Source organism: Apteryx rowi, unplaced genomic scaffold (assembly GCF_003343035.1).
Source record: "Apteryx rowi isolate R43461 unplaced genomic scaffold, aptRow1 scaffold_560, whole genome shotgun sequence".
NCBI classification, from domain to species: domain Eukaryota; kingdom Metazoa; phylum Chordata; class Aves; order Apterygiformes; family Apterygidae; genus Apteryx; species Apteryx rowi.
In genome coordinates this window covers 254,211-270,528 of record NW_020450828.1, presented here as the reverse complement: position 1 = coordinate 270,528, position 16,318 = coordinate 254,211, and the positions used below count along the sequence as shown (strand labels likewise).

Here is a 16,318-nt window from a genome sequence, read left to right as displayed (position 1 = left end):
GCTCGTGGGGTGGGGGAAGCGGGCAGAGCCCCCGCGGCAGGCTTCCCGCACCATGGCTCTGTCCTGGAGGAGCTGGCTGGCCAATGAGGGGAGCAAACACCTCTTTCTGGTAGGATGCTGCCCCCGGGGTTCCTCTTTGTAGGGCTGCCCTGCTGCCGGGCGCCTCCCCGGGGAAGTCCCCTGAAGCTGGAGCGGAGAAACTTCAGAGCCCGCGAGCTGGCTGGGTGCCGCTTCGCGGACGGGGCAAGCCCGGCGGCTGCGTGCAGAGCGGGGCAGGGCGCGGATGCGCCGGAGCTGCAGCAGTCGCGGCTGTTCGCACGCTCCTCCGTGGCGTGGTCCCTGCGTGTACGTGCGCAGGGGGCACAGAGGTCCCAGCCGTGCTTGCTGTTAGGTTTCTCTGTGCTTTAGGGAAATATGCCATTGTGGACGTACGTGCACGTGTGTTTGGGTTGTGGTCCGTACGTAGCGTGGACCATGCGTGCTGCTTGCATGGAGGTGCACGTGTGTGCAATAGCCGGGGGACAATGCAGGCATTTGTGCAGTAGTGGAACTCGGCACGAACCGTATGTATGTGTGTGTTTGCTCTTTGTTGGATCCTCTTTGCCAAAGTTTGCGGGGGGGCGAGATAGATCTTCCTGGGGGTCATATTCTTCCTGCCTTTGTCTCTTTGTTGCTCGTTTTTACTCTTTGAGTCTTTGACTGCAATATGTAACTGAAGGTTTAGAGGAATGCTGTATATGCAGAAGGCTTTGTCAGCTCTCAGTAGTAAAGGTAAATCATCGTAAAGGTAAAGTTTGGGGAAATTCACTGAAAGCCAAAATTTCTCACGTAGGGGCTGTTACTTTTAGTATTTTAAAATATTTTTGTTAAATGCTTTCAGTTTGTTTTCCAATTCCATTTCAAAATCTTTATAAAACTACATTCATATGCATTTTATGATTGAAATTAATATTGAAAAGTTTGCACATGCAACTTTCACTTACCATCTCTTGTTTCTTATCTTTTTAATTTTAGCTTTTCTGGCTCTCCCTCAATGTATGGCTCTTCTGGAAAACCTTCCTACTCTATTATCATGGACGGCAGTATTATTATTTGCATCAGATGTTAGGGGTGAGTGACCCAGACACTGCTTTTTGCCCTGGAAATTGGGATGCTGGCTGAAGAGAAGGGATAGAATGTATTTGCTAATGAAGGATGACACAGACTGCCTGTTAACTCTGCAAAGTGGGGAAAGATCAAGTAGGAAATTACTGGGATGCTGTTGGCAGTTGTTTAGGAGTAGAAAGTTGTCAGTGTTGAGAATAAAAAGAGCTGATCAAATGTGGGACAGCTATCCTTTCCCCCTCCCTTCTTTCCTYGCTGTGTTCTCAGCTGCAGGCAGGCTCACAGGAACACAAACACAATCAACAGTCAACTGAAGTTCTACTTTGTCATCAAAACTTTAGCCAAGCTTATGGGTTCTTTTTGACAAATTCTTTCTAATCCAGTTATTATGATACATATTTGCTGAAGGAACTCTTTGGCTAAGCCTTAGTTCTTTTCAGTCTTTAATTGACATTTTCATAGATCCAATGTTCGGTGTAAATAATTGTAGTCTGTTTAATTTTAGTTTTTCTTTCTAAAAACAGTGTCTCAGAATCTGAATTTAATGGAGACTTGACTATTCTGTTTTAGCAACATCTACCATCACTACCAAAAAAACCCCCAAAAGATAGTTTTTGGGGGTGATATATGAATCTGCTTTGCAAGGTTATCCATAGATAATAACTATCTATTTGCAATTGTTTGAAATGACATCTATCCAAAGGGATAGATTAAGAGTTAAAAATTTTCTGAAAAATGCTCTAGAGATGCTCAGAATCTTAGAATCTAGGAAAAAGTGGATGAGTAGCATGATGCTTTGTAACAACATGTCATAACCTGGAATGGATTTCGATGACAAGTTGGCACGAGATTAAAACACAGACGGTGTGCATCCTAACCCTCTGCAGATAATCTAGGTTTTAGCTTTGGTAGATCCAGGATTTATTTTTTCATATGACATATCATTGCCATACCTAGCGAGTTCCGTAAGTTTTTGTGAACTTGTCTCCTTTTTCTTCTTATGTCTGACTCAGATATGTTCAAGAAATGAATTTTAGCCAATAGTGCAAAACGAAGGGAACGAAAAAAATTAAATACTTTATGATGACTTGTAGATAGAAAAAGTATGAAAACATGTTTAATTTTACCATCTGTAATGGCTTTGCAGCCTAGTGCATCCATTTGAAAAGTGTTTTTGCTCCCGGCAGAGCAAGTGGGTTGTTTATAAAAGCAAATGTTCTTAGGCCAACACGTTGGGCCAGATTGTCAGCTGGTATCAATCAGCACAGTTCCGCTTAATTCAGAAGTCACCCACCTTGTACCAGCCTTTTGGGGGGGTTTCTTGTACTTCAGAATGAAAGAAACATACAAAATAATATAATACAGTCAGGCTTACAGGTTAAGAACCTGTGAGATGATTCAAGCAAAAGCCTCATTGTCTTGAGCAGGAGATAAGAACCAGGAGGCCATGCATTTGAATCCATCTAAAACAGTGTCTGCAATTGTGGAAATGCACCAAAGGAATTTAAAGACTATTTAAAAAGAGGAAGAAAGTGAAGAGCTAAGTCTAAAATACACTTTTAGGCAAAGTTCTAAAACTAATTTAAAAACTTTGCAAACATTAAAAATGGTAAAAGATCCTTGCAATTTACTCTTAGCAATATATATATATTCTAAATATAATTTGTAGATTTTGAAGTTATCTTCCTCCCTTCTCCTAAATGTATTTGTATATGTACATAAATTGTACAAAATGTTTTCCAAGGGTTGGAAAACTGAACCTGATTTTAGTTTCTTCAGGAAACAGAGAACAAGCACAGCCGTACTACAGCTGCTATTACATTCCATGGGGATTTTTACTTCTCTTCTTTTTCTACATTGCTTTGTGTAGCCACTGACCATTTCATGGCCCATCTCTGTAAACAACCTCCTTTCTGGAGGATGAGTGGCATACAGTGTCTCTGTTGTGCCTTTCATGATGTTTAAAATTTTTGACATTTAAGTGTAAGTAAGTTCTTCATTTATAATTCAACAGTTGGGTTCTTTTTTTTTGTCTTAAGAGGATGAACTTTTTTATGGATACTTTCCTAAAAGTTTGCTCCATTTTCCAGGCAGTCACCAGTTAAGGGCAAAAGGGAATAACTTTTTTGTGTAAATTTTTGATTTAAAAAAGAAAAAAAGCTCTTGGTTTTCGGTGAGGTATGCTGAGATGTTTTCTCTCTGTATGCTGTGATAAAGTATAAACCTCCTTAAGAACTAGAGCTCTGAAAGACTTACCACAGATAATTTTATTGTTTACCAAGTAACAGGATGGAGAACAAGAAGAATAGCTGTATAAAATCAGATTATGATATGAAATACAATATTGGACTGAATATCCTGAATATATTCATCTCTTTGCAGTCTTTTTATGCCATTTCTCTTCGTTCTGATGTGAGAAAGAAGAAAGAATAAGATTGTTCTTTCCTTCAGTGGTTGCTGAGGGAAAATAGCCTTCTACATGAGAAGGAAGCTCAGTTTTATTCTTTGCCAATTCTATCCTCTATGACCTTGAGCAAGCACTTAGGACAGGATTTAAAAAAGTGTTTAGATACCTAATTCTCTCTCAAATATGTCCATCAGTCTTTCTGATCCTTAATTCTGTGCCTTTAAAATGGTGATAGTTGCACTGCTGTGTAGTGGGCATGTGATGAGAATCTCAATTTTTCATGATTTAATAAGAAAGTGTAAACTTTTGGCATTGTTTAGCCTAAAGAAGAGAAAGCTGTGGAGGAATACAACAGGAGTCAAAGACATTGAAGTGCTAGGAGGAGGTTTTCAGGTATATTGTACACTACAAAATTTAGTGGGTAAACTTCTCTTGTGTCAACCATCGCCACTTTGTTCAGTTTGAGATCTACTGAGAAAATTTGAGTCCTGCTGAGGAGATCAGGAACTCCTTTTGGTGTGGAATCTCCATCCATGGATGTTTTCAAGAACTAATTGGGCAAAACTCTGAGCAACCTAGTCTGAGTTAGGTGTTGAACCTGCCTGGAGCAGGAGCTTGGACTTCCCAAGGTCCCTTCCAGCCTGAATGAGTCTTTCTCAAGTGATTCTTGCTGGGTGAGTTAAACCAGAACCTTGAGGATGTAAACCCCTTTCCAATACTTTTGCCTTGAAAAACCTTGAAGTATCATCTTTGGATACGTAATTGCTTGTAACACTACAAATCATAGTCTTACCGTGTAAGTGCTTTCACTGCCTCTGGTTCAGAAACACAATCCAGATAAAGAATCTCATTTTTTCATGATTTCACAGAATCACAGAATCGCTGAGGTTGGAAGGGACCTCTGGAGATCATCTAGTCCAACCCCCCTGCTCAAGCAGGGTCACCTAGAGCACATTGTACAGGATTGCATCCAGGCGGGTTTTGAAAATCTCCAGAGAAGGAGACTCCACCATCTTTCTGGGCAACCTGTTCCAGTGCTCTCACAGTGAAGAAGTATTTCCTCATGTTCAGATGGAAGTGTCTGTGTTTCAGTTTGTGCCCGCTGCCTCGCGTCCTGTCGCTGGGCACCACTGAAAAGAGTCTGGTCCCATCCTCTCGACACCCTCCCCTCAGATACTTGTACATGTTGATAAGATCTCCTCTCAGCCTTCTCTTCTCCAGGCTAAACAGGCCCAGCTCTCTCAGCCTTTCCTCATAAGAGAGATGCTCCAGTCCCCTAATCATCTTTGTGGCCCTTCGCTGGACTTGCTCCAGTAGTGCCACATCCCTCTTGTACTGGGGAGCCCAGAATTGGACGCAGTACTGCAGGTGTGGCCTCAGCAGGGCTGAGGAGAGGGGGAGGGATCAGTGTAAACGTTTGGCATTGTTTAGCCTAAAGAAGAGAAAGCTGTGGAGGAATACAACATGCACTGATTACATATAAAAGACTATGGAAAGAGGAAAGGAATATTTTCTTCTCCATGTTCATGACAGATACAGACACGATGTAGTAGGCTTGAATTACAGAAAGAAAAATTATTAGATTACTTGCATGACTCTGAAGTCTTCTTTGTTAGAAGTTTTATATCTGCTGGATCAGAGAATTCATTTCTTTGCAAACTGCCAGTTTTCTCCCTTCATATTAGCTTGACTATTTTTTCCAGCAAGGTTGCTTGCATCTGACCAACAAATTCAGTCCCATGTTCACTACTGGCCTTATTATAGGACTCAAATCTTGCTTATAACAGCATTAAGCTGAATACCTGATATCTGTTGCTTGAGTTCCCCGAGAACAGAAAAAGAATTGGACTCATTTTGTCATGGCATAAAAGGCTCTCTCTCCCTCTTCCCTCTCTAGTCTGTACTCAGATAACTTTAATGTAGCCAAATGGATATTAATGGAAGAGATAAGCTTCTGTGTTTCAGACCAAAGTGAAGAAAATTCATCCTCAGAAGGGTCCCTTTGGGAAAGGACTGCATAACTGAAAATGGGATGGAAAAGGAAAGTGCTTCCTGATTTTTTTTTAGCTATACAATTACTGCATCCTTACTGTGCATTACTGTACATTACATTGATGTCTTCTTTATTTACTGCTTGGAATATATTCCAGATGTTCCAGTAAGTTGCACTAGTCTCCTCGCTAGTTTATCATGATGATAAAGATTTTGCAAATTGAAGCCAAGTTCTGCTTTCACTGATCCCTGTGCAACCACACTGCAGTCTGTTTTCCCCACACATCCAAGCACTGAAGGGAGTTGTGTATCGTGAGCCTTTATTTTCTTTAATGTAGAGTTTTTAGTTATTTAATTGTCTTGTAACCAGAGTATTTGAGATTTGCTCTTTAAGGAGTTACATGTAGCAAAAATGTTTACTAATTGATTGTTATGTTGCTATGAAAACTACATAAATGTGTATATATAGAACGCCCTAGTGAAGACTGAGGGTTTTAGTCCACAAGACTTTATCCTGATAGTCCGCTTGAATTTGGAAGCAGATCTCTTCGTGCCTTCTCTGTGCCTCATAGATTTTTGCTATGTTTGCTAAAACTTTTTTTTTCCCTTCATCTCTTTGTCGTTCCTGGACAGCCCATCATTGCTAAGATTGTTCTTAGTTATGAGCCAATAAAGAACTTGGTTTTTGCACCATGTAGTTCTTATGTTTGCTTTCTTTTTTTTTTTTTTTTTTCGGCTCAAGTGACAGTGACCCTGTGAAGGGCATCAATACTCACAGAATGGTTGAGGTTGGAAGGGACCTCTGGAGATCATCTAGTCCACGCCCCTGCTCAAGCAGGGTCACCTAAAACACGTAGTCCAGGACCCTATCCAGATGGCCTTTGAATATATCCAAGGATGGAGACTCCACAAGCTCTCTGGGCAACCTGTTCCAGTGCTCTGTTACTGCTAACATTTATGGGAGAACCTCCACCTTTGCAGAACTTTTTGTGCAGTCAGAATGAACATATTAGTAGAAGTAGATCAAGTGATTACTGAATTTTTTACCACTATATTATATAGACTAGTGGTAAAAATATCAAGTCCTGTTGACATTATTGTTCCTACCTCTGTGATGATCATGGCATAAGACTCTATAGAACAGAATTGAATTATGGCTGAAATATTTCTTTGGTTGAAGAATGCAGGTTTCCCATAGTAGTCCAACACTGGCAGGTCTTAAAATAAAGATAGCTTCATTAAATGCCAGAAGACTGGYTTTAAAGATCATATTATCTACTGTGCTTCTTATGATAAGGGGAAATGATTCAACAGAAAGGAAGACCTTAGTACCAGATACATCACTTCTGTGTGTCTGTGACCCAAATATGGCAACAGGCAACTTTCTTTTATGACTTGAGCTGCAGTGTGTTGCAATTCTCTTGGGGGCTTTTGAGCACCCTTCATCCCTTGATTCATGATTGGCCTTGTGGAGTTTAGATCGTGCTGCATCTTGCAGGATCAGCCCTTCATACTCTTTTTGCTAATTGATGTGTGAAATGGTGTCACATTTTGAAAAGGAATTGTGGTGTTACTATGGAAGGAGAGTGAGTCTAGAACAGTGAGATCCCCTCCAGTCTGTATGTATATCATTCTACCTGCCACAAAAAGAAATCTGTAATTCAGCAACACTGACTAAAGTTCTTTTTAAAATTTTACTTTCTGAGGTCAGGATTATAGAAGCTTATAAATGAAAACATGATTTGGAGAGCATTAGAGAAGTTGGATGAACTGAACTCCAGATTAGGACAATTGCTTTCTTCAGATAGATGACTGATTTAAGCAGAATGACAAGCACCTGTAACACATAGGGAGTGCATATATAATGAGAACATGACCTAAATATGGGGTCAGAAAGAGAGAGAAAACCTGTAAGGACTGCCTGATTGGTGAGTTCCAAGTGTACTGTGAGAATATTGACTCTCAGTAGTGCAGGGAAGATACCCCGTTACCTCATAAAAGGAACTAAAAATGTTGTTGCCATTGTCCACTCCTGATGTTTTTTGCTTCTTATAATGTCAGATCCAGACTCTGATTAATGTATGCCACTGTAAGATTGAAGTCGTTAGCATAGAGAATTGAGCTCCTGTTTAATTCTTAGTGTAGAGAACTGCAGTTGTTTTATTTTGTCATATGTGATATATATTTTTGAAAAGTGTGTTTTGAAAATATTATATCACTTAGCTTTAAAATAACTTTTAAAAGATTGCAGTGTGAGAAGATGGGATTTACAGAGCCTTGCCTTGCAACCTCCTATCTTCAGGAACAAAACCAAGTCAAAATTTTATAGAAGTTTTCAGATGTCCTGGTGGGTTTCCGCTACCCTCACATTTTTCTTCCTTTCAGCTTTGTTGGGTTTTCTTGCTAGATCTCCAGCCAGATTTGGTAGGCCTAAGGGAATAATTGCTATCTATACTATTCAGATTTGTCCTTTGTCTTAGATTATCTGCACTCTGTTATTCAAAACCAAGAATACTCTATAAAGAAAAGGAAGTCAGGTCAAAAGAAGACACACTGTGTAGCACAGTTTGTCCCACCTATGAAAATAAATATTTTTAGCTCTCCAGTACTGATTTGGAGAGGTGTTATCTAACCTGTGTCTGCAGAGCAACATGCTGCTTATGAGCCTTCCCACAGCCTTTCAGGTTGCTCTGAACCACAGAAGATTAAAAAGGTTAAAGGCCTACAGGGAGAGTCAAGTGTGATGCGTCTTCTGCATGAAGACTTGGTTAGGATTGAGAAAATCCCTTGAGAATCAGGGAAACATCACTTTTAGGTATGGAAACAAGTTAAGGATTTCCAGTATTCCTCCATTCTTTGCTACAAGTAATGACCCCTTGCTTCTCTGTCCTACTTTGTACATTGTATTAGTGTAGTCTGGAGCCCGTCCCGAGTGCTGTGGGACCACAGGAAGCGATAGCTGGAGAGACCTTACATTCCCACTGTATCTCTGGAGCCCTTTTCTGCTGTGGAGAAGGAAAACACTGTGATTGCTTTATGTTTGTCTGGAGAGGAAAGCTTGTCTAGTTTTTTAGGATACCGGCTTTAAGTTTGTAGCAGATCCAGTTCACTGTTATACCTGCCACTGATTACCTCTGTGAATTTGATTAATTCTTTAGTTTCTCTATGCCTCATTGCCCCTCCATAAAGTGGAATAATAGGATGTGTTGCACTGGGTATGCAAAGCACAGAAAGAGGTTGTGAGATGCTTAGATTTGATCATAATGAAGATGATGGAGACTGTCCAGCAGATGTTTTAGGAGTGAGTTTTTCTCCCTTTTTGACCCTCTTGAAGGAATTTCACATGATGCTAACATGAAATAACATTTTTTTTCTTAAGACAATGATACTCTTCAGGAAAAGAAGAGGATTATTTTTCTCTCGTTTCTTAGCTGGTTGTTGAGGATATATATTCCCTTCTAGAACCATTGAGTTGCCTTGGAGCAAAAAGAAAAATAATCTTCTTTTATTCTACTATTGTTTAAAAATCCAACAATCCACTATGTTAATTTGTTACTATGCCACCCAGGCAATGCAAAGGAAGTCTAGAAAAAGACCTCTTGGAAGCCATTTGGAAAGAATTGGTTTCATGGGGATATTTTCAGCCTTTGGATATACATTAAGAGGAAATTTAGTACAGTACTCTGTTATACTTCTGGATCTTGCATGAACTGTGATTCTAAGCATTGTGAAATGTATTTCTTTACCATTGTTTTTAAATTGCTCATGAGCTTGTTGCAGCAAAGTATCCAATTTTATTTCTTCAGAGTAAAACCTTAAAGCTAACCATTAGTGAATAATTGTGACATTTTGTATTCAAATATTTGAATCACACTTTCCTAGAAGTGTCCTGCATTTTTTGAGAAGTCATTTGCTACTCTTTCCCCATCCCCCCTTTGCACTGATGCTTATAGCATTCAATTAGAATTAATATAAGGGCATTCTTCCATAGGAATTGCATATGAATAGTTATTAAATAACGACGTAGAAAAACACAAAGCAAGGTTAGTAGGGTAGCTTCTTAGACTGACGGCCTCACTGCAGCACAAAGGCTTGTATTTCAGAGGAGGATGAGTAATACTCCTTCTCTTCCCTTTACTGCGCCCTCCCTTGGCCATCCATGTACTACCTTGCTTCTTACCAGACATGTATTGCAAGTTGTTCAGTACACAAAGACTATGGGTTTTACATCACCAATGAAATGAAGTTGAAACAACAGTTATTTCTTCAAAAAGGGGATTGTGTGACTAGTAATGCAAGACTAGTGATGGACAAGCCAGGCTAGATTAAAAAAAAATGTGGCTCATTCTTARTAAAGCTAGTTTGAAAAAGAGAATTCTCTGTCCGCCTTTCCTTCTTCCTTGGATTTGAGGAGGGCCTTGAAGAACTAGATGAAGGCTTTTCTTAAGCTTTATCTGCTCATTATAGTTGATTCAGTTTTTTGTACCAGTTAAAATGTTTGGCATTTTAACTACTTTGCCTATAACTTACAGGAACTTATTTAATTTGTTTAATAATGTATAGCATAGAAGTAACTCTATTCCAGATTAATCCAAACTAGAATGTTTTGTTGAAGTTTTGCAAGAAGAATAGTTGTGCTCAATAAAAATAGTCTTGGATAACTGCTGCATTGCCTGGTGTATGTTTAAACTCAAAGACAACACAAATTTTTGATGAAACTAATATCATGTGGGTCATATAATAGAAATTACTACTTTTTTTTCAAATTGCTTTACTTATTACCTGTATGGTGACATTTTTCAGCTTTTGGATGTTAGTCAAGAGCTACAAGAGTGATACAGCTAACTTCTGGGTTTTGCATAACCTTTAATTCTAAATAACTCATGTGTTTTTCATGCCATGCTCATTTAATCACTGGAATTCTGTAACCCATCAGCAAGCTCTAATAAAAATGTTTATGTGCTTTTAATGACCATGTTTTTGAAATTATTGCTTTTCTGAGGTGTGTAGCTCATTTTTTAGTTTCCCTTTAGAGGAAGAATAATTAATGAAAATAGAGACAGTCTTGTATATCTAGGCTGCACATTATAGAGACATTTTACTTGTCATTAAGTTCAATCATTTCATTGGTATTGCTGTTTTCTCTGTTAGTGTCATTCAGTATTCAGTACTAGTAAAATCTCAACTCAGTTGCTGAAGCTATAGTCATTGTAGTTGGTGCTCGGTTGTAGTCATTGCTCTTACAGAAATATCTGGACCAATTGGAGGAGTCCAGAGAAAAAGAGAAAATGATCTAAACTCCAAAGAATATGACTTGTGAGGGAAGAATAGCAAGAACTGAGTTTGTTTAGTCTGTAGGAGAGAAAACTGAAGAGGGAAGACATGATTAATAGCTGCCAAATATCTGGAGAGTTGCTACTGCAGGATAGGAAATAAATTTTTCTCATTGTGCATGTTAACAGGGTGTGAAGTAACAGATAAAATAGAAGCAAAGGAGATTCTGTGTAAGAAAAAAAGGACTAACTTCTTTAGTGGAAGAAATAGTGGAGGAGGGCTGTAGAATGGGAATGGACTGGATGGCATGGTTCATTCTAGTCCTATTTTCTTTAACTCAGTAGGTTGCTAGTTCCTCTGTTATAAAAGTCCCGCGGGCTTGGTGCACCTTCTGYGGGATCTGCTCACTGGATGTTCTGCAGGGATCATACCTTTTATGTGGCAGAGAGCAAGGCAGAGCGCACACTGCAGGATAATCTCTCCTACTTCTTATGACAAMACCTTGAGAGAAGGTGCCCTTATGACTACTTCATGCTGTAGAAACTCATAACGTAATGTCTGGTTAGGAGGTCCCTAGTACTTAGGCCTAACTGAATAATGCAAAGTGCCAAAGGAGAAGGGGGACATAGGTGGAGAGCTGGATACTTCAGACAGAGTGCACATTTACCTTTTGTTTGTCTCCTGACTTTGTGCCTGGATGTACTGCAGAGAAGATGGGGTATTTGTGTTATAAACTCTGAAAGCAGGCAATTTTCCAAAGCTACCTTCCCCTGTTATATGAAACGATGCTTTGGGGTGTGGTGGTTTTGGTGTTTTGTGCTCCTGTCATGCCGCTGTGCTTGGGATCTTCCTAGGCATGCTGAATTMCAGTTACTTTGTTTATTTTATCTTTACTAGTTTATACATTCATCCATTTCTGTGGCATAGCTAAGTCAATAAAAAACAAGGAAGGACAACTACATTTTTTAAAGTTAAAAGGCTTTTGTAATAATTTTTGCAAAAATTTAAATTTTCAAATAAATAAAACCTCTTTGTTTCTCTCCAATTTTGTTTCTTCTTCATCTTGATAGCAAAGTTAAGAATATCATGAAAATGTTTCTTTTTTTTTTCTCTCTGACAAATAACAAATGTTTTCTTTTTTGGCATAAAATTTAATTTTGGAAAAGTGATACATCTGTAGTAACTTCTAATATATAACTTGTATATGTTCACAGCATTCACATACCTTTGCAGCTTTTGAGTTATCTTACAATAGTACAACAGTTCTTTATTAATTTTTTGAGGTTGAAGAACTTAGGTTTTAGAGAACATMATAGAAATATCTTTTTAGAAATCTGTTGACAGTCTAAAAGCATCTTTTATAAAAGCCAGTAAAATGTTAATTCATCCTAATGACTAGGAGAACAATGGCAAGTTGCTAACTTTTTTAGAATTCGCAAATGAATGAGAGAATATAATAAGATAACAAAATACAGGGTTATGACATTAAGGTGTGCTTTGTTCATTTATTTGACAAGTATTTTTGTTCTAATTATATAATTTCCAAATATACCAGTAAAAGCATTAGTGAAATTAGATTTCATTAAAGTTCCCAGCTATTGAGTCATTAAACTGAAGAGAACCTGGTTTCTTTGGGTCCAAATATGGCACTGAATAGTGTGAATGGATAAGGAGTTCTGTGAAAGTGCTCTAACAATCCATGAAACAATATAATCATCTCAGTTTAGTTGAATCATTATTATTATTATTATTTTTTTTTTACATCTTTTTCTAGGTTGTTTACCAGAAAATCATTACATTTTACTTAAGTGGCTGTCTAGGTTGTTCATATATTTATTTCTCTTTCCTGCTTATTTATGTCTATTTGAGCTTTCAGGTGATTTCTGAGCAGACACCACTGTGGCCCCGGATATGTTTTGTTTCATGTGATTGTGAGCACAGATGAGGATGTTGGTTCTTTCAGTAGAAAGTTGTCAGCTACTGATATTAGTGCTGTTCTTTCCGAGTAGCCTGAAGCTGGTGCAGTTCAGCTGAACTCAGGCTTTCTGATCAGTTTCAGTGATATTTGGATTAAACTAATGATGAAATCAGCTGTCGCCTCAGTTTTATTTCCCTTCTTTTATGCGGGTACAAAGAAATGGTTGCGAATGATGGGGAACCACTACAGAGTACTTAAAAGACTTCATCAAAATACAACCACAGAAAATCAGGAAAAAAACCTTTCTACTTCATTTCTTTCCAGGGCTGATAACTACACATCTCTAAACTCCTCTAGGGACTGATTTTAGTTACTCTTTTAGGGTCATCGAAACCAATCCTGCCACACAAACAAAATTCATTTTGAAAAGTTGCTCTAATAATTGATGCGAGGGGGATAAATGCTTCTCTCCAGAGAAAAGGACAGCATGCCAAGGGTACAGCTGTTTTTCCAGTGCATGTAAAACATCACAAAACCCCACTAGTTTGATGAGTCAGGAGAACATGGGAGTTGTTCAGGTTCAAAGCAAACAAAAGGAGGTTTAATACTGGCGTTTGAACCGTTGCAGCACCTCTTCTCCCTATAATCTAACTCTTGCTATATTTGTTCAGCTAGGATTGTGTATTAGCAGAGCTTCAGCATCCGTCCTCAATCTCAACTGCTGCTTGGTCCTTTTACCAATGTGCCGTGTTCTCTTGGCCTTCCTCCGAGGGTCTCAGAAGGTAAGGACCAACTTCAGAACAGCAGTTAAGAAGATGGTCCTGGGTTCTTTTTAGTTTAAAAAATAATAGAAAAAATGTTATGTCCCCATTAATTATGCAATATGTGCCTGCATAGTGCAGGTATCATCCAACCTGATATATTAGTTATCATGGGAGAAACAAGGTCCTGGCAAAGCTAAGAGGGTTTGGTTTCCACACCCGTATTCTTTAAATAATTTTAGTTGCTTGTGATTCACCAGTTACTATGGCAGAAATAGAAGTAATGCTTTGGGGGAATATCTGTGTGTATATATATATAATTCATATTATATATAAAATATGATATCTATAAGATACAGATATGTATGCAAATATAAATAGGTCTCTGTCCCTGTGTTCTTGCTCACTTAAGAATCAATGACCCTTTTAACAATTAGYGATGGAATTCATAAATTTTAAGGCAAGAAGAGACATCACTTTATGGGCTTTTCACATCTGTGTAATATTGAATCAATTGTAAATCTTCATCAACACCTTGAATTTTCTTCATTGTCTTAATCCTGTTGTGTTTAAATTTTGGTATTGTGCTTGCAAGGACATTTAACCTAGTAAAATCTGATGTTGCTATTAAATCACCTCAGTTGCTGTTAGTATTTTTTTTCTTTGCTTTGTTTTAGAAGAGAGATTGCTTGAATTCTTCTCTTATTAGGTTGCCAGCAGGAAAACGAGAAGGCTGCTAGATAAAAGTAAAACTTTTCATGTGACGTGTGGTGTTACAATATGCATCTTTTCAGGTAAGATCTTACTGTGATGAACAGCAGCTCATTTTGCAAATACATTTAACAAAGCAGTATCTTGTGTTTTTTCTTGTACAGTACATTTGGGGGTAGTCTTGCTCTGTGCTTCCCTGCATTAAATGGTGAATGCATTCTCAGATGTGTGTGGTTTTTGCTTTATTTTTCTTTTAAACCTGTAGACTTACATTTCAGTGCTGAGGCTTTCCTTAGAATTCCAGTTTCTAAAAGGACAGGTAAATAAGATCAGGTTAAAAGTTGCCGTTACACATGACCTTAGGAATATAAGTGAAGAAGTAGGGTGCTAGAGATGGAAAAGACTTGTCTGCAGAAGAGGGAGCAGTGGTAGCAAATATCCCATTTAGTGAAGTAGTAACATTCTTTGGTGGACATCTTTCTTTGTCTCCCAGCTGAACATTGCAGAACAGAAATTATTTCTATAGTGTAAAAAAAATCTTAAAATATGTAAAACTTTCTGCCACAAATATCTGTCTGACTTTATATATATATATATATATATATATATATATATATTCTTAGGCCCTGATGTGGTTATAGCTGCTTTTCTTTAGTAGTTCAGAACAACATCTACCTCCTGCTCACTGACTTCAGCTTTACTCTGATTTTTAGTCTTACATGTTGCTGCTCATCTGGTAAATGCTCTTAACTTCTCTGAGAACTACAGTGAAGACTTTCTGGCACTAAATGTGGCAAACTATCGTGGTGAGGTAAGCCATCCATCCATTTATATTTTGCTTTAAAATATATAATTTAAATATGCAATTAATTGGATATCCAGTTCCACTGTATGATCCATTCTGTGGTCTATGCATTGCTACTAGTTCTGTGCACTGAAAACGCAGCATCACATGGATTGTTGTGGATTTTATTTCCTGCTCTGGACAAGCATATATTAATACGCATTCTGTTTAAGATAACATAATCCATACTTACTGGTTTGTGAGGTAGAGAATGCTGTCATCAAGTTGTTCCACCTTGCGCTTCTTTTTCCAGCTTCTCTCTCTGTTCCTTGGGGGGTCCTGGTTGAGCCACTTCTGCAGCTGTTTTAGGAAAATACGTTCTGCAGCTGCAGTATTGAATATATAGTGCTATGTGACATATACTGAGGATTAGAGGATAGTGGGATTTGAGGCTGATTTTTTGCACTTTTAAACTGCTGATGACCTGCACTGGGAATTATAGCATGTACGTTAAGAGTTGGAATTAGGTATCTGCATGAGATGAGCTGGAGGCTGATTTTTACTTATGAAATACTTTGGATAACTTTTCTGTCCGTGATGCAGATCTCTTGAGGAAATACCAGAGTTCTAGTCCCTTCCCCAGTGCATTTTGTACTGGAGAGTTATTAGAAGATTTTAGGAGTAAGACCAGAGTCCAGGATGTTTTCTCTGCTGGGCTACAGTCAGTCTCTCCTGCTTCTATTCATTCTAATCTCAAGTCTGCATTTCTTTTCTACCAACTTCACTGGGAAAGATTTAGAATGACCCCATCCCAGCTGCATCCTTTCCTGGAAAAGGAGAGCTTGACTCAGCCAAGACTCATAAGGACCTACGAATAAGGTCTCCCACTCCCTGGGTGAATGATCCAATCACCGAGCTATTCTATGGAAGACAGACATACCAACACCAACTATTGTGTTGAGGTTCTGGATTGAACTCAACTGTCTGAGTATGTTTGGAGTGGTCAAATAGACTTAGCCTCATCAGGAACGTTGGCAGGAGTTTACCTCAGGCAAGAACTTATCAGAGTGTGCATGGCAGCCTGTACTAAGCTGTCTTAGGAATTTTGCTATACAGAATGGAGATAGAAACAAATTTTTAATAACTCTAAGATCATAACATCCTGGATTTTAGATACTCTAATAGCTCTTGAACCCTTGTCTGTGAATTCTACCTAACTGATTTAGTAATTGTGGTTAGTCTGGATGTTACTGTCATTTTCTATACATGGGGGGAAGTGAGTGTACACTTTGTGTTTGAATGGGGACAGGGTCAGGGAGAGGGACGCTTAGTTCTTCCTGACCTGTATGAAAACTCCCACTTCCCCT

At 38.6% G+C, this 16,318-nt stretch overlaps 1 protein-coding gene across 3 annotated transcripts in view; it reads left to right on the top strand.

Annotated features, from left to right (window-relative positions):
- The first annotated feature begins 52 nt into the window (after positions 1-52).
- The window catches only part of NOX4 (NADPH oxidase 4), a 109,337-nt gene continuing 93,071 nt past the window's right edge, over positions 53-16,318 (top strand). For 2 of the 3 annotated variants that reach the window (XM_026081938.1, XM_026081936.1), the window contains exons 1-5: positions 53-109; positions 1,015-1,110; positions 13,367-13,477; positions 14,166-14,250; positions 14,881-14,978. In XM_026081938.1, coding sequence (XP_025937723.1) covers positions 53-109; positions 1,015-1,110; positions 13,367-13,477; positions 14,166-14,250; positions 14,881-14,978 — 447 coding nt within the window. Of the gene's footprint in view, positions 110-1,014; positions 1,111-13,366; positions 13,478-14,165; positions 14,251-14,880; positions 14,979-16,318 lie in introns of those variants that run through there. The other variant, XM_026081937.1, reaches the window with a different exon arrangement.